The sequence below is a fragment of the Heterocephalus glaber genome, unplaced genomic scaffold, assembly GCF_053883595.1.
Source record: "Heterocephalus glaber isolate CG9 unplaced genomic scaffold, H.glaber_assembly_v1.0 deba00001666, whole genome shotgun sequence".
Lineage (NCBI taxonomy): Eukaryota > Metazoa > Chordata > Mammalia > Rodentia > Bathyergidae > Heterocephalus > Heterocephalus glaber.
Window position 1 is genome coordinate 22,052,432 of NW_028258406.1, and position 25,508 is coordinate 22,077,939.

A 25,508-nucleotide genomic window follows, 5' to 3' on the forward strand; every position below is an offset into this window, starting at 1 on the left:
AGGTAACAAAAAATATACATATTTTTTTCCTATACTCTTTTGGTACAGCTTTTCATTTTCACATATTCTTTGTGTAGTTATTTTTTTGTTTGTTTGCAGTTTTATTGTGTTCTAAAACAAAGGTTTCCAACTGGGCCTAAAAATTAACTGGGATGCCTTACAAAATATTGATTACCAGGTTCCTGCTCAGATCAACTGAACAAGGTTTCCAGAATTAGAGGTGAGGCACAAGTATTTTATAAATCATACTATGTAATTATGACGCAGCCATCTGAAAGCTAGCATTCTAAATAGCATAGTGGTTTGTATATGAAGATCCAGAACTGGGTAGTAACATCAACACCTCTAAATTAAACTTTACTTATATATGTAGAGTCTTATTGCTTACTGGTTCTGACAGACTAATAAATAGAGTGAAACTGTTTCACCGTATGATGCATTTTACCATAAAATTCTAGGTAATAGATTAGTTACTATAGCTATACAGTTTCATTAGAGATCAGTGCAATTTCTCTTTAATTAGTCTATTGTTGTGTTTACCTAGCATTTTAAAAAGATAATAGAAAAAGAAAATTTAAATGACCTGCATCAAATTCTTATTAAATGTTATTAGAAAGTTAAACTGACAGAAACTATTTGCAGTGAAGTACATGCTTAGAATACTTGAATCACAAATCAGAAAGATGATGCACTTGACATTGTTATTAAGTCCCCAGTAATACAACAGAATAAACATAAAAACTCAGACAGGTATACACAGAAGGCTTGATATATTCTATCACACCACTATGGCATCCCTCAAAATTTCTTACAGGTCTTTTTAAAAAAGAAAGTTCCCTAAAATTCAAAGTATCCTAGAAGCAAAAACAACATCTATATCTATATACCTCCTACCACAAAATAGTTTTGACAGCCTTTGGCACATATTCTTAGTTATTTTATTGAATACAAAAATTAGAGGAAGAAGTTCAATCCCTGGTACCAAAAAAAAAATTAGAGGAAGAGAAAATTGTATGGTATCTGATTTCAGATAGTAAATGAAAATTTCAAAAAATTCCAGATGGCCTTTTAATCATTAAGAGTTAAATACAGCCAGGCATGGAAGCACAGATCTGTAATTCCAGCTACTTGGGAGGCTGAGGCAGGAAATATCAAGTTTGAGGCCAGCCTAGGCAACTTGGTTAACAAGACCCTGTTTTCAAAATATAATGGTTTTTTTTGGTACCGGGGACCGAACTCAGGATCTTGCGCTTGCGAGGCAGGCGTCGGAACCACTGAGCTAAATCCCTGGTCCGAAAATATAATTTTCAAAAAGGGCTGAAAGTAGCTCAGTGGTAGAATGTTTACTTTCCATGTTTAAGGTCCTCAGTTCAATCCCCAATACTGAGAGCAAAATGTCAAGTCAAATGCAAGCCATAATTATAAATCACTGGGAGTTAAAGGTAAAACCATTTATACTACCTAGAACAAGCCAGAGAAATCATTACTACCAATCCATATCTCAAAAGCCAATGGACTTCTGTCTCAACCTCAGAGAACTCACAAATTAGAATATAAGGCCCCTATGTATAACCATTTGTACACAGCTGGGATTACTCATGTCCTTTTTTTTTCTTTCCTTCAGTGAAATACATACTCTAACCGAACATCTGCCTAAGAAATTATAAAAGTACTTGTCCTAGTTGGCCATAAAACCTGGGAAAGCTAGTAAAAAACAAAACTTAATGTCATAAAGCCAGTGATTTGAATGCAAATATCTTCTCTAAAATGTTAGCCTCTAGAGCAATCACAACATTGATGAAAAGATTTAGAAGGACTCTTCAGCATATAGAAATGTCACTATTTGAAAAATAATACTTCTATTAGCACTGTCAAGGAAAAGTAACTGCTACACACTCCTGGAATGTCATTCATCACTAGGAAGGTACTGGCAGGATTTCTTCTGGGCTACTTTCTGAGCAATACAGTTAGCTCCGTTTCTAGAACAGTTATCCATTACAGTTATCCATTACAAAGCAGGACTACAGAGAATCTGAGAAGGAAATAAAAACCAGAAAAAATTTTTTTCAGTAACTCTTTTAATTTGGTGATTCTACCAAAATATCTGACACATCAATAATATGACTAGTGCTGTGAATATCTGGCTACAGATATGTTTATCAACATTAAAACAAACAACTATGAGGGTAAGAAATACAGTTCAGCCTGGGCAACCTATCTCACAACAAAATATAAAAAAAGCTGGAGGTGTAGCTCAGCATTAATGTGCTTACCCAGCAAAAGCAAACCCCTAGGTTCAATTCCCAGTACACTCTCCCCATAAAAGAGAATCCAATGTCGTATCTACCCTACTCCTCGTATGTGGAAATATTACAACCAGTTTTATCAAATAACCGCATTTTTCACAGGTCAAAAATAACATATACAGTGCCAATCCAGGCAGTCATCACAAGTCCTAGACAAAGTTATCCAGATACACTGAACAAGAAACACACTCAGACTTCCACATGAAGCCCAGGAAGATAAAGTCATGAATTAACGTAAAATAATCACATACAGTTCAAGATTTTCATCCTTAATACAAAGCTGTTTCTCTCCTAACTCGTAACACATTACTAAGTGATGAACTGCCACAGAGAACATGATATGCCTATTAATTTTTTTGTTAAGTTATAAGATAAATTGGGTCATTTTGACCTGTACATACTCAGCCAGGACAAGAGATAATACAGCACAAGGTTTTTCCATTAACTATATTCTAGGCTCAGAAAAACTTTACACTGGGATTCTTTATAAATTTCACAGATACAAGAAATGAGCCAACCATTATAATGTATCGAATCATTCTTAAGATCCTTGAATTTACTCAGTAAACATGATATACTATAAAGCATTACACAGAATTTGACACATGCACATCATAGGTAACATTTACCCTTCCCCACCTCTTCAATGCTTCCATATACTTAGTATCTCTCTTTTATCACTCACAAAACTGTTAAACACAAGCAATCTTGCCATATAACTGTGAACTTAAGGACCAGAAATCCACCCTGTTTATCTGTGTTACCTTCATTGCCTTGAAATGCTCTGGTCATAATAGTCATTCATGGAACATATTTGAATGAGTAAGAACAGAATATCTGTATCACACTTGTATAAAAAGGTGAAATGAGACATATGAGAAATGAGATAAATAGAAGATATATTTTAAGATCATAGTAACAGGATCAAAGTGGCAATGGATATAAGTTAGGGAAAAGCACTGGTCTGGGGGTCCTGTGGTATCTTTGGAATTTAGATAAATTCTGGTCTAGATTTTGGCAACAGCAAAAGCTGTAACTCAAGCAAATCACTTAGCCTCCCTGGATCTCAATTTTCTCATCTGTAAAATAAAAGGTAAGACTCTGTATTTCCTCATATGTTATGAGGGTTATCTGAAAGCGGCAGGACCATCTACTCCTGAAAAGTAGCAATAATGGAGTAAATATACCATGGTAGATGACATGATTCTTGAGCAAAAGAATGTACAAATACACAAATAGTAATAGGTCACATCAACAATGACCAAAACCAACCAGGAGTATCTCTAACCTGAAAATTACTGACACATTCACTCATCTACTATTTTAAAAAATCAAGTTTTGCCAAAAGCAAAGGTTAGGCAACTTCAAGAGGAAAATGATATAAAGGGAAAACTGTTTATTATTCCTTAGTGCAAATTAAAACATAGATTATGTATCTATCACACATGCACGTGCACATACACATACACAAGAGCAATACAAAAAGCACCTTTATGCTCTTCTACAAATGGGAAGGTTCCTTAAAGTGAATTACATAATTGTTCAGGTTCAAATATTCCACAGTAGTTTAGCAAAAATTTCTTTCTGCCCCAAAAGATGACTCTTGAGAAATTAAGGCCAGGCATGGTGGTTCTTTGTCTATAATTCTAGCTGATCAAGAGGCTGAGGCTGGAGGACCTCAAGTCAACGCAAGCCTGAGCACTTCAGTAAGACCCTGTCTCAAAATAAAATTTTAAAAAGGCTTAAGAATATAAAGTGCTTGCCTAGCATGTGTGAGGCCCTTGATTTAATCCCTAGGCTCTGAAGGACAACGAAGGAAAGGGGGAGGGAGGAATGATATATGGTCTAGGGCAGTGTTGGCAAACCTATGGCACATGTGCTGCAGTGGGCACCCAGAGCCCTCTCTATCAGCTGGAGAGCTAAGTTTCCAGGAGAACACCGGACAACAGTTGTTTTTTCTAAACTAAAACCTCAGTATTCAGGTTTAACTGTAGTGTTGGCATTTTTTGATAATTTTTGATTAATAATTTTTAAATAAGTGGGTTTGAGGTTGTACTTTGGGCACTCAATCTCTAAAAGGTTGGCCATCACTGGTCTGGGGGTATAGATCAGTGGTAGACCACTTGCCTAGCATGCACAAGGTCCTGGGTCCCCCAGCACCTCAAAAAGAAACCAAAACAAAAAGCCATAAAAGCAATCAAAAACACTCTTAAACCTGAATATCAAAAGAACTCACAGGCCTATATTACAACTTCATAATCAAAATAAATGTCTTAACACAAACTTTCTCCTTCAGAAAAGTAGCAATAGCAATCAGTATTGAACTTGACTACCATATTCAATACAATGTCTAAAATATTGTTTTTTGGTACTGGGGATTGAATTCAGGACCTTGCACTTGCAAGGCAGGTGTGGTGCCACTGAGCTAAATCCCTGGCCCAACAATGTCTAAAATATTTTTTAAAATATAAGCTCAGTTTTCAGCATTATAATAAATATCAAAGAAGATAAAAAAGAACTAAAAGGTAAAGTCTATGCTATTGAGAGGTAGAACATTTAAGAAGTGGAGCCTAGCTGAAGAAGTTAGGTCACGGGGGGAGGGTCTGTCTTTGAAGGTGCTACTGGGATACAAATTTCTTCCTCTCTGTTTCCTACTCCCCATGAGGTGAGCAGCTTCTTCATCTTCAATCTTTGTGCTCCCACTATGATGTACTACCTTGCCACAGGCACAAAAGCAACATGGCCTATCAACTATGTACTGAAAACGTTTGCAAATACTTTCCTCCTTAAAAGTTGATTTATCTCAGACATTTTGTTAAACGATACAAAACTATAACAACAATTCAGTAAAATATGTGAAGAAACTCATTAGAATGCTGCTTCTATTTTTTTTTAATCTGAAAGTAATTCATTTTAACTAATATTTACTATACAGACTGACACTGTCACTCTCACATAAACTTATAAATACACATATAATTGGGGTTAAGAAGCTCAAAAATCTTTTACAAAAGGGATTCCTATCCAAGAAAATATGGAGACCACCCCTATGCAACAAAAGCAGATGAACTCTAAGAGACAGATAACTCTAAACTGCACCAAAGAGAAAGCCTATCAGAAAGTGTTCAATACCCCACAGCTCACATGCAATTAAAGATCTTCCAACTACATTTACATAGTGTATAGGATATAAGCATAACTTACCTCATCCTGGACTCCACTGGTAGTAGTCAACTTGCTCCCATCAGTAATTGTAATAATTATTGCTGGCTCCAAGAAAAAAGGATTTCTTCCCTAAAGTAAAAAAATATATATATTCATCATATTAAGGTTCTGACTTTGGCTTAAATATTTTTTAGTAAATTAGTAAAAAGCCAATTCTCCAAAAGAATGTGTACAATACCTTTTTTGTTAGTTTTATGTAACACAAACCTGTTTTTTAAAAAAGGTTTAGAAGGATACAAACTAAACAATTTTAACCCTAAAGAAGTGAGATTACGTGGAGAAAGATGGATTTTTCACTTCTTTATATGCTCTGGCAGTGTCTTCATTTTTACTGTGATTATTTATGTAACTTAAAAGTATTTTAGTGTCTTTTACTTTTTGAGTTACTACAAATTAGAATAATAAAACATAGTACAAGAAATTTTCTTAAAAAGAAAGGCAAGTCAATAGGTAAATGTACCAAAATCTATACCTGTAATCAAAATGTCTGAACAAGTGACTAGGTATATGGACAGGAAGATTATAAGAACTGGCTCCATGGAAATACCAAGACTACTCTGAGCTCAACAAAATTTAACAACAGTCAAAGAGAAAGTTAAAATTAGGTATGATTACCTTTAAAAAATGCTTGGAAATTTTTAAATAATTACCACAAAGGCAATGGAATAAAATGATACATGACTCTCAAATGTTCTCTATATAAGGTAAAATTAACTTCAACACCTTCTATTCAAATCTCAGATGGCAAACTCTGGAACTATGATGAATTCTACTTGACATATTTTGTGGGAGATTGACAAACATAAGCTTATCTTTTACATGTAAATGATTCTCATTTGAGACATTAAGTACATTCAGTATAACTCTTTCAAACAAAATTAAGATCAGAAGGTAAAAGTTTCAAGAGGGTAAAAACTGTATTTGATTACTTTTTTTTTTTTTTTTGCAGAACCAGGATCGAACTCAGGACCTTGCACTTGCCAGGCCCTTAAAACCTGTATTTGAAATTGAAGCTTCTTCCCAGAACAATGACACATCTTATAGTCCCAGGAGCTCCACAGATGGAGGAAGGAAGATTAATTGAATACAAGAATTCAAGGCCAGCCTGGGCCTTGTCTCAAAAAACAGATTTTTTGCTGTAACAGTAGCAAGAACTGAAAAAAGTTGTGTTAGATATGAAGTAGAATGTGTGTAACAAATTTTAATGCGTAAGGGAATCAACTAGAGATCTTGATAAAATGCAATTTCTGATTCAGTGGGTCTGTGAGAGAGAAGATTCTGAATTTCTAGCAAAACCACAGGCTAGGAGACGCTCATGTTCACACATCAGACTGAAAATAAGAATAAAGAGTCATATGCACATAATAATCTGAGGAATTATAAAGCTCAATTCCTAGCATGTGAGGACATATTCAGTAACTGTTGAGTGAATTTACAGTTACAATAATTATATATTATATCTAATCATCCTAAAGGGGGGAGGTCTGCCAGATGAACCGTTTTAATCAAATCATGAAAATTATGAGTGGCATGGGAAATTTTCAAATCAGAGCCCATGAAAAAAAGTGATTCCCAGAAACTAAAAGCTTCTGTTGTTCAAATAAAATATGCTGGATACAGCCACTAGAAGATTCTGAATATGTAACTTTATAGCATTAAAATTTCACTGGAGTCTTACATAAAAATAGGAATTAATTTACCATCTCTTCCTCCTCATGTGAAATGGAATGCACTCTGGGAAACATTATACTATGTTGTCTCTCACACAATTCAACTTCAAAACATGTACTAATAATGCCAATACCTATTATTTAGGTTTTCTCATCAACTTGATACTGGCAATGTTCATTCACACCTGAGCTTTGACTGTTCCTCTCTCTGAAATAGAAAATCTTCCTTTTCCCTGTTCACATCTATCCAATCTTATTCTGCAAGGCTCAGTTTAAATGTTTCATGAATACTTCCCTTATTAGACTACCCTTCAATAATTATCCCTTTCCCTTTCCATATTCAGTTGGTAGTTTTCAAACTTTAAATTAATTAAGATATTTTAGGGCCACGGATTTAGGTCAGTGGTTCCAGCGCCAGCCTCGCAACCGCAAAGTCCTGAGTTCGATTCCCAGTACCAAAAAGAAAAAAGATATTTTAAATGTTTCTTCAAATAAAATTGGAATTTCTGGTGGTTTCATGGAGTACATTTTGAATATTACTTCCCTACAACACATTCTCTCAAGTAATTTTTAATTTAAATAAGTATTTAATATAAAATTTAGTCAGGCACAGTGGCATGGCCCTTTAGTTCCAACTACTCTGGAGGCTGAGGCAAGAAGATCACTTTAGCTCAGGAGCTTGAGGCCATTCTGGCAACATAGTAAGACTTCATTTCCAAATAATAATAATAATAATAATTTATATATTAAATATATACAACATTGTACAACAATGAGGCTCTATTTAACACTATTGAACTATACTTAAGAAGTTATAATAGTAAATTTTGTTAGGTGTTATCACAATTTTGACAAAATACTGTATACCATCTTGTATTGCTTGCTATTATTTTATGTTTTCATATAATGGAAGGCAAAAACTTGTATTTTTGCATGTCACTAGGCAAACATGATCACAATATATTTGAAAACTTACTCACTGATTCACTGACTAATCAAAGAACCATTTAGAATCACTCAATTTTCAAGCTTCAATCAAAGTGTATACTTTACCTTTACACCTCAATACAAATGAGTACTCCCTATACTTGAAACAACTCATGAACTTAATGAGCTACAAAGGGTATTGAAAAAAAAAAAAGCACTACCTCCCTCCTGTCCATCTAACTACATTTGTCATTGAAATACTTATTGACTACTATACATCGGGCATTGTGGTAGATGGATGATCCATAATCTCTATTCTCATGCATAATATATAAACATATATACCTATAACAATAACCCCCTCTTTCTTGGTCTTTATCAACAGCATTTTAGCTCAAAAACAGGCAAAGGAAGGTTTAAAAATCAAGATGTTCTATTATCTTCAAAACTATTGTATTTTACTTTCAAGGATACTACTTAGTCAACATGCTGCCTTTAAAAAAAAAATGAACAAAGTTCTTAAAGCTATCATACCATGGATCAAATATTTGTATGCCTTCTGTTTCACTTCTACACCTTAACATGAATGAAAATCAGATTCTCTGGACAAAACTCTGACACTCATCCATTTTTATTTCCATTTATAAACATTATAATGAGAATTATTTTAGAAGACCAGAGAATGAGGCATATTTACAATTAAAGAACAATAATCTGTGTATTAGATCCTTACAGATGAAGATGCCCACTCAATTTAATAGTTGGCCCTCTGTACCCATGGATGATTATCTCTGGATTCAACCAAGCACAAATCAAAAGTACTCAGAAAAAAAACTGTATCTGTACTGAACATGTACAGTCTTTTTGTTCTTGCCATTATTCCTTAACAATACAGTATGACTATTAACATAGTGTTTACATTGTTTCAGACATTATGAATAACCTAGAGATGATTTAAAGTACACAGAAGAGTGTGCATAGGTTATCTGCAAAATCTACACCAATTTATATGAGACTTCAGTATCCAAGGATTTTGGTATCTCAAGAGGTCCTAAAAAAAAATCCCTCATGAATACCAAGGGATGACTGTATGGGCATACTTTTCTAAGGGCCATATTTTTTTTTTGGTATCGGGGATCGAACTCGGGACCTTGTGCTTGTGAGGCAGGAGATGGAACCACTGAGCTAAATCCCCAGCCCTCTAAGGACCACATTTAAAAATCAAGTTAAAATGCATTAAATGTTAGCAGAAAAGTCTAAATTATTAAATTTAAGCCAAACACTAAAATCAAAGTTACTTTTTTTTTAAAGGCAACAAAGCTTTTAAGTTACTACAGTCTTTAATATATACACAGAGGCCAAGTCTGAAATTAGTATAATAACCAATCTCAATAATAACAATGAAGCACTTAACTCACTGACCCTTAAAATGTGATGAGGTAAAATATTTAGGGAGATTAAATGATACAATTTAAGGCAGCCTTGCAGGTAAATGGCAAGCTGAAACCTAAATAAAATACTCCAACTCTAACTCACAAAACCTTTCTGAAACACTGGCAAGTCCTATAGGTAGTAACTTAATTTTCTTGGACACAAATCTGTAACAATCTGGTTTGTGCCACATTCACCCAACAATGAATGAATGGTGTTACAATCACATTGTTGTTTTTAATATAATCTGCAGCAAAAATAACTACAGTAGGACTATTCCTTTACACAGTGGTTGCCTGTTCAGCAATTTTTTACCCATGTTTTTTAATATACATATTAAATCAACATTGCTTCTCCCAACACAAATACACTGAGACAAAACATAATGCATAAGAATGAGTACTTTTAAAAGCTATATAACTTTGAAGTTCAGTGAGTACATATGTGAACACAAGATAAAATAATACTGTGGTGTTTTTGTTTTTGTTTTGGTACCAGGGATCAAACTCAGGTCCTTGCGCTTGCGAGGCAAGAGGTAGAACCACTGAGCTAAATCCCCGGCCCTAATACTGAGTTCTTTAATAGCTTTAAATTTTGGAAAATTCAGTCAGGAATGGTGGTGCACATCTATAATCCCACCTCTTACAAGGCTGTTGCAGGATTGCCTCGAATTTGAGGCCAGCATAGGCTAAATAAGTTCAAGGCCAGCCTGAACTACAAAATGAGACCATTTTTTAAAAATTAATTAATTCTGGAAAATTCAAGGAACAGTCAAAGAAAATTTATAAAGAAAAATATGATCATCCCCTTTACACTAATGAAATTATCCCCCCTACCATGCCTGATGATCCTGTTTCTAAAATGAAAGAATTTAGTAAACAAAACAAAAAACAAAAAAACCCACACAAACCAAGAAAAGCAATAATTAGTTACTAAAGAATTAAATAGCCAGGTGCTAGGGAGGTTGAGAAAAGAGGATCATTTGAGTTGAGACTAGCCTGGGAAACATATCTCATCCCAAAGAAAAAATTAAAAGCAATAATAATTAAATTAATATAATTTATACACAAGGTTTTATTTCTTCAGGAAAAAATATCCCACCACCACTATATAAATATTTGAAATTAACAAAATTTAAGCATGAATGTCTAAATCACTAACAGAAAGTGACCAGAACATGCTGTTCCTTTTAATCACAAACATGACTAATTCTCTGGTCCTCAAAAAAAAAAGAAAGAAAATCCTTAATGTGCCTATACAGGAATAAAATGGATGAATGTCACAGTTTAGTCAGAAAATCTGACTTTGAATCACATTAAAATTTAGAAGTGACAGAAAGACAAATTTTATACTATCTCTCTACTGCCTTTTACACCGCTTATTCTCAGTAGCCACACAACGAATGTCATCTTTCTGTCAACATTATTATTTACCCATGAAATTAAAACATGATTTATTACATTCCAGTATGTTTTTATTTTACAAAAAATGTAAAATCTTAATTCTTAGTTATGATTTAATCACTACACTATAACATCATTAGCTATCTGCTAATTCTCTAATCCTCTTATTGAAGGGACACCATTTTACATTTTAATCTTAATGTTTATATAGTCACTCAGTTTGAGGTCAACCGATTAGAATTTCCCTCAATATTCACCTTGGTCATAACAACCTTTGCCATAATCGTAAGATGATAAAAAAAAAAAAAATTAAGTTCTGCCACAACAAAAGCAGCCAGCAGAGGGACTAAAAGTTTACTTCTGCCATTACCAGAATAAACTCGTAAGTTTAACTTTCAGAGCAGGGTCTCCTAACATAAAGAATTCTACATATACCACTAGAAAATAAAATGCCAAGTATTACGTTCTGCCTTGACAGCTACTTAAATCTTTTGTCATTTAAAAAATCTGATTTTAATGTTAGCCAAGCTATTATGAAGTGAAAATTTCACTTAAGATTTCCTACTACAGTTCTCTCAACTGATTATTAAAATGTAAACCCAATTAAAGTTTAAAATCCCAAAAAATTCCAGAATTCTTGTAGGCAGATATTATTCACTATAACCTATTTTTTTCAAAGAGTATGCTTTTGAAAACTCTAAAGTTATTATTTTGAAAATGTAAAAATAAGGTAATTTCAAAAAAAAAATAAGGTAATTTCCAACATAAACTAATGTATCTAGGATCAAAAGCCTCATCTTACTCAAAAATTTGAAAATGTAGTGGGGGGGATACATTTATTTTTTAAAATTGTATCCTTACACAAGTCTTAACTAATCTTCTGAAGCAAAAAGAAAGCAGCTTTGAGCACTCAGTACCAATTGTAGTGGCTGTATTTGCTGTCAGACCAAAGAGCCCAAGTTCTCTTCCTGTGCACCACACTCTATTGTACTAGTTCTTTGAATGATCTTGTAAAGCAGTCAAGTGCCTGTATGTACAATACCACAGTTTAGGGGTTCTATTAAAGAAAAATATACACCCAGAGATAGCTCTCTGGCTCCACCATGACAGAAGTTAACCCATACTGATTACTCTTGTTTTGTTTTAGTGTTTTGAAATAAGGCCTCTATGTAGCTCAGGCTGGCCTTGAACTCACAATGTAGCCAAGGATGGCCTCGAACATGTGACAATCCTCCAGTCTCAGCCTCTGCAGTGCTGAAATTACAATTATGAGGCATCATACCTGGCTCCAATTACTCTGTGTTAACATTTTGCTATATGCCAGTAAAGTGATGGCTAATAGAGGTTAACAAACAAGTGCCTAAAATATAAATCTGTAGGCCACACTTATCAAGCAGGAAAAATAGAGAATATCCCGAAATAAGAGCTCATGGTTTTTTTCAATATAAAATTTCCTCAGGTAAACAACAGCAAAAAACAATATTAAAAGACGGAAAGGGCTGTATTAAGAAGTACTACACTATTAAAGATTCATAGGCATATACTGGGTAGGTATTTCACAGGATTGCTATTAAAAATACAGGTTAGGGCCAGGGATTTAGCTCAGTGGTTCCACCGCCTGCTTCACAAGCATAAGGTCCAGAGTTTGATCCCCAGTACCAAAAAAAAAATACAGGTTAAACTGCTAAGCCAGTTTAGCTCAGATCTGCGGGTTCCTTTAGTTAAATCTTTGTACAACCTATATAAATAGTAAAAATTAAATAAAGAAATGAGGTCTGCAATACGTATCCTGCTATTTTCGTTACTATGGATAAGAAGTAACATGTTCCCCTAAAATGAGAAATCATACCATATTCATTTAAAAACATTTCCAGGGCCGGGGATCTAGCTCAGTGGTTTCACTGGCTGCTGCGCAAGCGCAAAGACCCAAGTTCAATCCCCAGTACCAAAAGAAAAAAAAAACATTTCCAGATATTTGACTATATAAATTTATGAAAACTCAAGACACTGTAAAGCAAAGACTAAAACATAGAACCATTAGTATTAAACATATTCTTCTGTTTATTAATAGAATTGCAATCCAAAAATTTATTAATATTACTGATAAGCCCTTTACAGCTATACACACTGTAAAATCTTTTATACATACACTGCAGCTACAGTAACATTCTCCAGATCAGTAGTGTTTAAACTTCAAACACTTCATACCACAACCAGAATTTTTTCCATGTCCTCTTATCTCCTGTATTCACTTATATACTTAATATTCATCTTGAAATCAGTTCCATTTTTGTTAGCCTTAAACTACAGCAATAAGATGTATGAAATCATAGTTTTGATGTGCCAGTTGTATTTGTCTATCCAATAATTCATTGTCATGAATACTATTAGTTTTTAAAGGTTTGGGAGGTTCATTAAACTAAGGAGATATACACACAATTGATTAATTATACATTACAAACAAAATAATGAAGCTAATAAAAGCCTTAGACCTTTATACTTAATATTCCAAAGCCAGAATTACAAACTTTGTATTTGTTTTAGAATTCAGAAAGGTATTACTTTTACTGTTATGACTGAAACTAGTGTGGCATAAATGAGTCTTTTGATGTTCACCTCTAAAAAAAATTCATCTTAAGAATTTAGTGTTTTTGCCAGTGGTAGTGCACAGGCTTGTAATCCTAGGTACTTGGGAGACTGAGGCATCAAGATCACAAAGCTGGAGGAAAGCCTGAGAAGTTTTAATTAGTGAGACCTTGTCTCAAAATTTAAAAAACAAATGCTAAGATAAAAAAAAAAAAAATGCTAGGATATAGCTCAGCACTCCCTGAGTTCAATCCCCAGTACAAAAAAAAAAAAAAACACACAAAGATTAGTGTTTGTAAAATATCTTTGCATATACAAATGATTTCTGAAGGATATCTTACAAAACTGATTAGCCATGATTGTCTCTAAAAGATTGGGGGGGGGGGGGTTGTTTTGAGGCAGGGTCTCACTATGTAGTTCAGCCTGGCCTCAAACTCAAGAGTGATTTTCTTGCCTCAGCCTCCCAAGTGCTAAGATTACAAGCATGTTCCACCACACCTGGCTGAAAAAATGGAAATAAGTAACTTTATAACTTTTTATAATGGTTGAACTTTTTTTTTTTTTTTTTGATACCAGAGATTGAACTCGGGACCTCGCGCTTGTGAGGCAGGCGGCAGAACCACTGAGCTAAATCCCCAGCCCTATAACAGTTCAACATTTTAAAATCAAATTCATTTATTACAAATTCAAAACAAATACTCCTCAAAATTAAAATATTTAATATCCCAAAATAAAACTATTTAAAAACCTAGTAGAGTAGAAAAATCTAGCAACTTAAGATCTATAATTACATAAAAATATGTTAAAATTACACATTAAAATATTTATTTTTAAGTAATTCCATTTTACAATTTTATACCAATATAATTCCTTGATTCATCCATATAATTCTTTATGCAAAAAATGACTGCATTAAAAACAGATGGAATAAAAGGGCTTGAACAAAAGTAGGGGGGAATCCCACATATTTATTTCCATTTAATGACTAAGTAACACCATCCTGAAATTTCATTTAAGTAGATCAAAAAATAATGTTAAGAAAAATTCCACAATAAAAAAATGAAGAATTACTAAAGCTTGACTGTGAAAAATTAATATAAAGGAACTTAGTAAGTGATAGGGCTAAAAATAACTGCAAAAAATATAAATTCAATATATCTAAAAGGTTAATATTTAATAATTTGGCAGAATTTAAATTTCAACCAGTCTAAAGTTTCAATAGCATTATTCTAACAGATTAGTTTAGAGCATACCTATAAAGTAGTAGCAGAAACAGTGCTATACTAGCACAAAAATAATAATGATATCAAAATAATCTTACGAACATTCAGGATAATGTTAGTAATACTAAATATAGGATAAATACCTAAGGCATCCACTATATGAAAGGGACTAGGAAAATCAGAAAAAAATAGAGCAAAACATGTAATAATATACATGTTAGATGGTAGAGAAATAAATGCCAAGGCATAAACATATTTTCAAAGACTGGTGAATGAAGATATACATCAATAATGTTAAAACTTAATTTGAATTTGACCTCAACAAAATATCTGGATTTGCCTATTCTCTCAAGATTAATCATCTCCTTCAGCTGATTACTATAAAATCTATTAGATATTAATTTTACAAAGATAAAATCATATCTTGAACTCAGCATTCAATTTAATGTTAAAACCATGACACAAAGACCTTGGATGTATGACAAAGAAGTAAATGAAGAACAATTCTGGTTATTTTCCTGTAAACATCCACACTACACACATGCTCTCAAAAAATTAATTCACACACAAGACAGATGTCCTTTAAAAAAAAAAAAAAGGTGAAATTCCATGACAGTTGTTTCTAAACAGCTTAAAGACTACAACTGAAAATGAAGAACTGACTTATAAATATCTCAGATCAGGAAACTCAGTAATAAAACATTTAAAAAATTCATTAATAAGACTATAAAAACAAAGTATGGCCTATTTTTTTTTTTTTTTTGGTACCAAGGATAGAACTCGGATCCTTGCCTTTGTGCAGCAGGCGGGGAAACCACTGAGCTAAATCCCCAGCCCCTATTTTTTTTTTTTTTTGGTACCAGGGATCATACTCGGGACCTAGTGCTTGCGAGACAGGTGACGGCACCACTGAGCTAAATCCCCAGCCCAGTGTGGCCAATCTTTACTGAACAAATTACTGGTTTTAAGAGATCTGTTTTGTAAAAATATGTAGATTTTTAGTTTTTTAAGAATCAGTACACTAAGATTATTTAAGATATAAATTTGTCCATGGGCTGAGGATGTGACTCAGTGGCACAGTGCCTTGCCTGGCAAGTGCAAGGTCCTGAGTTTGATTCCCAGTACCAGAAAAAAAAATAAATGTTTAAGATTATATACCTGAATAAAAGTTTCCAGGAATCCATTCTTGCTAGATTTCAATTCAAACATTTATTGATGCTTGTGCTAAATAACTTCCCAATTTTTTAGGATTTTAAAATTTTGAAACAGGTAACATTTTGGGGGAAAAAAAAAATACGATCTCAGTATTTGGGCCTATAAAAAAGAATTTGTACGCCTTAAGTGTTCATACAAACCTACCAATAGTTTTATCATAGAAACATGCCTAATGAAGAAGCTAATGTCCCATAGAGAAGACTACTTGTATTAGAACATCCCTGTAGCTCATTAAAGTAAAAATTCCAGAAACACACAAGATTATCCCTTTTTACTTCAGAATTTGAGATTAGATATTACCACTTCTGGATTAACAAAAGAATTTAGAGTAAAGACCTTTTACTCTTATGCCAATTATTTAGGTCCAATTTTCTGAATGCTACCTCTTGTTTTTTCTAATCTATTGGTTTGAGGTATGAAACTGAACTGAAATTCAAAATTTTACATTATGAGTTAAAGTACACAAATGGCCAAAAACTATCACAACTCAGGCATTACCAGCAACCACCAAGACATTATTTTACTAATTCCTAATAATCCAAAAGTACTATAACTTGTCATCTTGTAGACCCAGCCTTTGTAGTATCACCCACTATCATCTGCACCCTAACCTTTCTCAGCACACTCATACTCAATCACCCTCAATTTTTTAGTTAAAATAATCAAGTTTTTTTCTTCAGAATTTCATTTGAGTATTTCCAGTGTCAAAATTCTACAAGACGTTTTTTTTTTTTGCTGAAGTTTTCTAACATTTCACAAGATTCACTACCTTTAAGACAAAAGAAAAGTTTTCTAACCTACCAGCATCAGTCTTATCATTTACTAGTTATCAACTGCATCCCCTTGTTGGTAATACTACAATTTTTTTCCTCACACACTCAGAACTATTTTCATGTCCATAAAGCTTTATATATGATCTCCAAGAACTTTCACCATGAGTCCCATACCTTATTTGAGCAAAACAAATGGGTGGAAAATATTAAAATGTAATATTCTTTTAAGTCACAGACAAAAAAGGTAAGATATGTAGGAATTAATTTTCATAATCACAGTGGCATAAATTTGTCTTGTGGTTGCAAATAATCCTCCTAAAAGGTTGTTATATTACTTTTCATGTACAACCATCTCTCAATATACTAACAAATTCCAAACCACATATGCCCTAAAGAAAAAAAAGGCTTCATATAAAAACCCCTTCTTAGCCTGATCATATTATTTTCCCTATATAAATCTAGGTAACAATAAAAAGGACCAAACATTTAACATCTGACTTATTTCTGGGCAAGAACATGTTCCCCTACACCCTACTCACTCCACTCATCATTAACTTGAATTCTAAAATATATAAAGTCCTAGAAATGGACTGTGCTCTAAATTTCCAGACTTAAGACTTCGTTTTGAAAATCAAAAACATGTGTTTAATAAATACTAATTATCAAACTTTTTAAAAAAATTTTTAGGAAAAAGACTTTAACACCAAGTGGGAAGTAGTTTCCTAACAATCTACATAGAGCTTTCACTCAAAACCAAAAAGCTTTATGTTCCCTATAACCAGAAATTTTACTTCAGCTGAACTACTTGGACAGCTAATTCTAGCTTCTTGGGATGAATATATATCAGGTTATGCAACATTTAGGTTTTTGTCAGAAATTTCAGATCAGAAAGGTTTTGTCCTGTTGAGTATTTGCCATAATATTGACAATGCTAATCAACTGAGTTCCTACCTTATGCCAGGTAGGCACTTTTGCTAAGTGATTAACAAATGTTATTTTTAAGCCTTACAAAAATCTTCAAGATTGGCACAGACACCACTTTATGCGTAAGAAACCTGAAGCTCAACAAGGATCAGGGAGTTGTCAATAGAAAATAGGCTGGTGAATGGCAGAGGCAAATTCTAATAAAGAAATTCTTTCAATATCATCATACTGATTGTTCTGAAAAGGAGATGATTAAAGAAAGCTCTATGTACCCATAACTTCAACATTTAAACATATCTAGGACTTATTTTACCTCTGAAAGAAGGAAGATGGAATGAACTTCTGATATCACTTTCATTTTAAAGCTTTATAAAACCATAATCATAATATAACACAATGTCCAACGAGAAGTTCTATCAGTAGATACAAAAGGTCAATGATCTAAGAATACGTAAAAAGTTGACTAAGCGTCACAGTTTGGATTTGTTTTTAAGTTGTCTGAATAAAAAGGTTGGGAATAGTGATGAAAGATGAAGGAATAATGACAAAACCAAAACAAAAAAAAAAAACAAAAAAAAACAACAACCTGCATTTTGCTCAGTCACTGTAAAATATGCTTAAGTAGGTTAACAATAAGAGTAACAAAAATAGGGCCAGGGATTTAGCTCAGTGGTGCAAACACCTACCTCACAAGTACAAGGTTCTGAGTTCAATCCCCAGTACCAAAAAAACAAAAACAAAACAAAAAACCAAAGACTAACAAAAATAAAGGTCTATCTAAGAAAATTACTTTTAGAAATGGAGAAAAATAGGCCCAATATTTGTAAGTGCTGACCCACTCAAGAAAAAAAAAAGTTCAATTATACTTGGATTATAAATGAGTGAATGTCATGATGGCTGACTGGCATAAACATGGCTAAAAAATTCTTTTAGCTAATTCTGACCACAAATGACCTTAAATGAATTCATAATACTTCAGTATGTCAAATTCTTTCACTCAAATATTAGATCTATTTTTGGCCTTTTAATTTTCAGTTGTATATAATTTAACGTATAATCACTAACATTTTCTTACACAAAGGGAAAATGAAATTATTTTCAAAAGAGAAGTAGAATTTATTTTTGCCTTTTCTAGACAATTTTGACATTTTAGACAATTTCAAATTAAGACTGCAGTGATGTCCTTTGGACACTGCTTTTCATTTTCTTGCAAGTCTTCAGATTCTTTAGAAGGTATTTAGTATAAAATCATTAAGAAATATTATAGCAAATGTTCTGAAAGAAAATAAAATCTAGAGCCAGGCACTGTGGCACATACCTACAATCCCAGCTATCAGGGAGGCTGAGGCAGTAAGATCCCAAGTTTGAGCCCAGCTTAAGCAACTTAGCAAGAGGCTGTCTCAAAAATCTCGAAATAAAAAATTAAAAAGTCCGGGATGTAGTAGCTCAATGGTAGAGCACCTAACGGTTTAATCTCTAGTACTGCAGAAGGAGGAAGGGAAAAAGAAAGGAACCAATTAACCAGGGTCTTGAAATTTTGTTTAAATTACCACAACTAAAATATTAATTCTCAATAGGAAGTAAGTCATATACATTTACTTTGAGTTCAAATCTTATTAAAATATCCTTTGTATCTACCCAACATATATGCTCCAGAGAGGTTCCTTGCAAATCGAACTTGTGTAAATCTCATCTTAAATGCACTAGAGGGAGCTCCCTATTTGAATGACTGCTAAAGCATGTGCTTTTGTCACATTTCTGACTTATACTGTACACATTCAGATAAGCTACATATATTCAGCTTTTATTTCATGTATTTCTTTAAAAATACCATCCCAGTAACCTTATCCCATGATTTCATTTAACATATTTCTTTTTAAACACCATCCTATACTCGACTGCCATTGAGACAACTTTGACCAAGTGGTATTTACTTTTTTTTTAATCTGCTTCCCTAAGGTGAAATAAAATGTCCAAGGAAAAATATATTTCAAAGCATGCAAAAGAAATCAGTTTTAAATTTCATTAGATTTTTATAATTGTAATTTCAAATTTAAAGCCAAAAAAAATAGCAAGAGGTAAATATTTTTAAAATATGCTTTGTGTGTACTGAGCACTTCTCCATTTTTAAAATATAACACATTTAAATCTCTCAATTCTATAACAAATAAAGGTACAATGGCTTTATGGCCAATTTGGAATGAGAAGCACAGGCACAGTGGTAATGTGTCTGTTCTATATTACATAGTAAGTCAACGGTAAAGACAAGATTGGGTTTGCAATTTTCACTTTTCTAGCCATTGCTCTTCTTTTACACAAGACAGGAACAAAATATTAAGTCTCCACCAATTATTAAAAATACTTCTGAGGAGACTTACAAGTTAAGGGACTTGCCAAAACCATTCAATGAGGAAAAGGGTATTCATTTTTCTCAAATGCTGCTGGGGAAACTGGATATTCACATGCAAAAAAACTGAATCCTTACATCATATTCAAAAATAAACTTGAAATAAAGACCTAACCACAAGATCTAAAATTGTATTACTCTCCGAAGAAAATATAGGAGAAAAGCTTCAATGATACTGACTTTAGCAATGATTTTTGTGGATATAACATCAAAGACACAGAAAAAATAAGAGATAGGTGGACTACATAAAAATTTAAAATTTCTGTGCACCAAGACAATCAACAGTGAAAATGAAGCCCACAGAATGGGAGAAAAACATGTGCAAATTATAAGAAGTTAGCACATAAACCCTAGAACATAATTCCTACAGCTCTACAAAAAAGTTAAAAACCCAACTTAAAAATGTGCAGAAGACTTTTATAGACATTTCTCCAAAGATAGCACACAAATGGCCAAAAAACATGAAAAGATGCTCAACACAAATAATTTAGAGAAATAAAAACCATAATGAAATATCACACCCATTGGGATTTATTTTTTTAAAAATGAAGAAAAGTAAGTGTTGAAAAAGACAAAATGTAACCCTTATCACTGTTGTAAAATGGTGCAAATGCTAGGGAAACAGTATGGTATCAAGGCATACATCAAAGGAACTAAGACCAGGATCTAGAAGAAATACTGTACTTGCACAACCATGTTCCTCGTAGCATTATTCAGAATACCTGAAAAGGTAGAAGCAACCTAAGTGACCATCCACTGATGAAGAAGCAAAATGTGGCATATACATAAAATGGAATACAATTTAGCCCTTTAAAAAAAATCCTAACACATGTCCCAACACATAAGGTCAATCTGAACCTTAAGGATATTATGCTAATAACATAGCCACAAAGACCTGACTTTCCTTCAGTAGCCAGAAATGAGCAATTGATTCCAGATCCCTCCCCATCCAAGATAGTAAAATCCAGATTCCTAAGTCCCTTATATAAAATGGTGTATTTGTGTACAACTTCCATGCATCCTCCTGTATACCTTAAATCATTTCTATATTTAAAATATCTAAAACAACATAAATGTTGGGAAAAAGTGACACCTGAAAATCTGTATATGTTCAATATAGACAATTTTTTCAAACACTTTTGATACATGGTTGGTTGAATCCTTGGATGTGGAACCTGCAGATGTGGAGGGCCAACTGTACTATATGAGTCCACTTATAGGTATGGAGAATAGACACACTCACAAAAACACAAGTAGAATAACCCTCACTGGCTGGGGAAGGGAGGGAAAACAGAGTTACTGTTTAATTAAGTTTCAATTTTATAGGATGATAAAGCTCTGGATATTGATTGCACAATAGTGTGAATATATCTCAACATTACTGAACTACACATTTTAAAATGGTTAAGACAGTATATGGTCTTGTTTTCCACCAAAATTTAAAATTTTGAAAGTCACAGTGTTAGAGCATGTCTAGCATGTGGGAAGCCATCAATCAGATCCCCAACACCACACAAAAAAAAGAAAAATTAGCCCAGTGTGGTATCACATATCCAACCCCAGCATTTGGGAGGCTGAGACAGGGCCGGGGATTTAGCTCAGTGGTTTCGCTGCCTGCTGCGCAAGCGCAAGGACCCGAGTTTGATCCCTGGTACCAAAAAAAAATAAAAATTGATATGAGAGGCTGAGACATCAAGGTCAACTTGAATTACATAGTGAGACTATGTCTCAAAAAAGAAAAAAATTAAAACTAAATTTACAAAATACTGAGTACTATCTTCCCAGTTCATGTTCAGCACAGGAGTATATTCAGGTACTTTAGTTTGAAAAGATATCTATAACATTATGCCAAACTTTTTGTTGCTAGTCTAAGGGAAACTTAAATTCCAAATGGCAATACTTCATCCATTAATGTTAAAACCAGTCTGTACAGTAATATCTCAGTTCACAAATGCTTCTGTTCGTGAACAATTCAGTTCACGAACAGAAGCGTTTGGTAAAATTTTGCTTCCATTAGTGAACTCCATGTCAGGCGACAAACACGAGCACTACCTGAGTAAAAAGAAAAACGCAGTTAACATTAGAATTCTACCTGGATTATTTGCAAAATTCACAAGTAGATCCTTAAGCTCAAGAATAAATGGAGGTAAAATTCTCCGTAAGGATCATTCAATTTTTTTTTTAAATCATTCAATTTGATCTTACCCAAAAGCCATCATTTTTCAATGAATAGTGTTTTAAATTCTCAGAAAAATTAAACCCATTTTATCTCCTTTTAAGGTATTGTCCAAGGATTGGCTCCACCCAGAGCACACAGCAGATCAGGTACCATTCTTAATGATCTAATGTAACACTCTAATCAGTACTAGTATATTGAGGCGTTGCAGTGTAGAGTCAGGCCAGTGACAAAAATGATGACTTGCAAGCCAGAGTAAGATTTAAATTAGCAGATAAGCCAGGGACATAGCTCAGTGGCACCGTGCCTGCCTGGCAAGCATAAGGTCCTGAGTTTGATCCCTGGTACTGGGGAAAAATAAATTAGCAGATAATTCAACCTGGAACCTAATTAAAACAAAAAAGAAGTTGAAAACACTGATAGAAAAACAGAAATTTCAACAGTATGAAAATAAATTGATTAACATTCAAAATATAAAACTTTAATAATTGGGCCAGGGATTTAGCTCAGTGGTTCCAGCACCTGCCTCGAAAGTGCAAGTTCCGGAGTTCGATCCCTGGTACCAAAAAAACACAAAACAAAACAAACAAACAAAACATAAGCTGGTGCTTGCTTCAGCAGCACATATACTAAAAACTTTAATAATTATCTAAAACTTTATGTATTTCCTGATTTTACATATTTGGGCTGGATCAGATTTTCAGTGGCTGTTGAAGCATCAGTACTGCTTGAAACTGTTGAACATATGTAGAAAAAAAAGTATTGAATTGACCTGCAATGATAAGCAATTAGTAAGGTGATGCTAGGGCCAGGGATTTAGTTTAGTGGTGCCGCTGCCTGCCTTGAAAGTGCAAGATCCTGAGTTTGATCTTCAGTACCAAAAAAAAAAAAAAAAAAAAGTTAGGTGATGGTATAAGGAGTAACTAGGGAAGGGCTGGGGATTTAGCTCAGTGGTTCCAGCACCTGCCTGGAAAGTGCAAACTCCCTAGTTCGAACCCTGGTATCAAACAAACAAAGAGTAACTAGGGAGAAAAGAAAGTAACAAGAAAACAAAGTGATAATAGAAGGAAAAAAATTGAAACAAAATTTTTGTACTTAGGGAAGGGAGGGGGTCTTGAGGGGGGAATGGGATAAAATAAAATGTATTTAAAAAAAAACAAATAAAAAACAACAAAAAAAAGAGTAGAGGCTACACATTGTGCCCTGACTAAAACTATCAGCAAATGTTACTGATTATAAAAATTAAATATTTATAAAAACTTTTACAGGTACAGGCAGAGAAATCTTTAGTGAGATATCCAAAGTGCTTGAGGAAAACATTCACTAAGAATCATTATTTTTTTTCCTAGCTATATTAACTTTACTGATGTCCTACAAATTCTAAGCTTCCTACTGAATACTCGAAGAATTAAGAATGCTAACTAAATTAGTAAGTGCAACATGGATATTAACTCTTACAATTAGTTATGAAAAAATCATGTATGTGCCTATAAAGGATTATGTAAATACACAAATATAAACACATGATATTGTACTTAATTCAGAAACTTAGTTTTTTAGATGCTCTGCAAAATAAACATGCTATCTCTTCCATCTAAAGTCACCTATTTTCATTTCCTCCAACTACTGAGACTATATACAAGTATTTAGTGCTGTGGGCTTCACTGATCTTAGTACAGAGCATGAAGTACTTACATAAAAACACTAAGGTTACAGAATAAAATATTCCACAGGAAACAGACTTAAAAGTACTTTTACAAAGAAAACACAAGAATGATATATTAAATATCTGAGACTTAAAAAAAGTTCTATGTTGAAAAAAATTTTTCAGAAAGATATTTTCTTTGGCCACTCCCTCCGCCTCAAAAGCACAAGGTCCTGAGTTCGATCCCCAGTACCAGAAAGAAAAAGCTAAAAAGATATTCTTTTATTAAACAATTTACTCAAATAATCACTTTCACTCATAAATTGTAGTTTCTTAAATTATTTTAATGCAAGTTTCACTTTTAGGTACCAATCCAGGACATATTGATCCCCTACATGCTGGCTTATGTATCAAAACAAAATCTCTGCCTCTGGTTTAACCAATAAACCCTTACGTGCAAAAATGTCCCAATTTCCAAGCTTTTTTCCTGGTCAAAGTGGTCAGCAAAGTAGGACCACCTTCAATCTCAAATATTTTTTTTAGATTTATAAACAAGAAGTAAAGTGTTCTGTTTGAAGATGGTAACTAGGAGAAGGAAAATACAGGTTTAAATTACAAACATCCTCAGCCTCTCTATGACAAGTGGTTTTTCTAAGGAAGGATGCTAAGAAACATTTTAGTATGTAGTAGGAGGTCAATGTATGTGTCCTAATGGTGCTCCCATTTATGAAATGTGATGCAAAAAAAAAAAAAAGCAGGAAGTTATTACTTCTGCTATATACTGACAACCTGATGACCAAATAAGGTAAATAATGGCAAGCTTCAAATGTTCTCTGAACTCAAGAGTTTGATCAAAACCTCAAGCAATAAAAGACTATACTTATAACAAAGGAATATGAAAGATTATTTTACAAAAAACAGACCAAGTTGCAAAGAGTTAAAACATAAAACACCAGAAAGAAAAGGTAATGTGCTGAGAAAATACAAACTTGCCTAACTAAATGATGGAAATGAAACGCAAAGAAGTCATCTTAGATTGCAATGTGATTTTAAATGCTACAGAACTAAAGGTTCCAAAGAGTTATCCTAAAGTAAAATATACAACTTCTAAAACCAAAGAAACACTTCCATTTCCTCCTATATAAAACAAATAAAAGTTGTATTCACAGGAAGAATTTCCCTGAAACATATGAAACTATGCATTATGGAACTCGAGAAAAGAACACAAACTATAGCTAAATATATTATTATGGTAATAGTGCTTGCACCATAACTTAGGAACGGAATTCCTAAACCAGGAGTGGTAGAACATGCCTATAATCCCAGCACTCTGGGAGAGTGAGGCAAGAAAATCAAAAGTCTTGTGGTCAGCCTGGACAATTCAGTGAGACTGTCTCAAAAAAAACCAAAAAAGGTAAGACATAGAATGTAGGTCAGTGCAAAGGCCCTGGATTCAATCCCCAGCACTACACATGAAAAAGAAAATTAATTCCTGGGGTTTACTATTCCTTTGTTGTGTGCAGCATTACATTCTCTTCAGTATCTTTTTGTTTTCAGGATAGGTATAAAAAAATTATAATGGACCACCTCACATTAC

At 33.4% G+C, this 25,508-nt stretch overlaps 1 protein-coding gene across 1 annotated transcript in view; it reads right to left on the reverse strand.

Moving 5' to 3' along the window:
- Positions 1–25,508, reverse strand: part of Ints6 (integrator complex subunit 6) — an 84,529-nt gene that overhangs the window by 56,291 nt on the left and 2,730 nt on the right. The window contains exon 4 of the mRNA XM_004844137.3: positions 5,511–5,600. Within this exon, the coding sequence (XP_004844194.1) occupies positions 5,511–5,600 (90 nt within the window). The remainder of the gene's footprint in view (positions 1–5,510; positions 5,601–25,508) is intronic.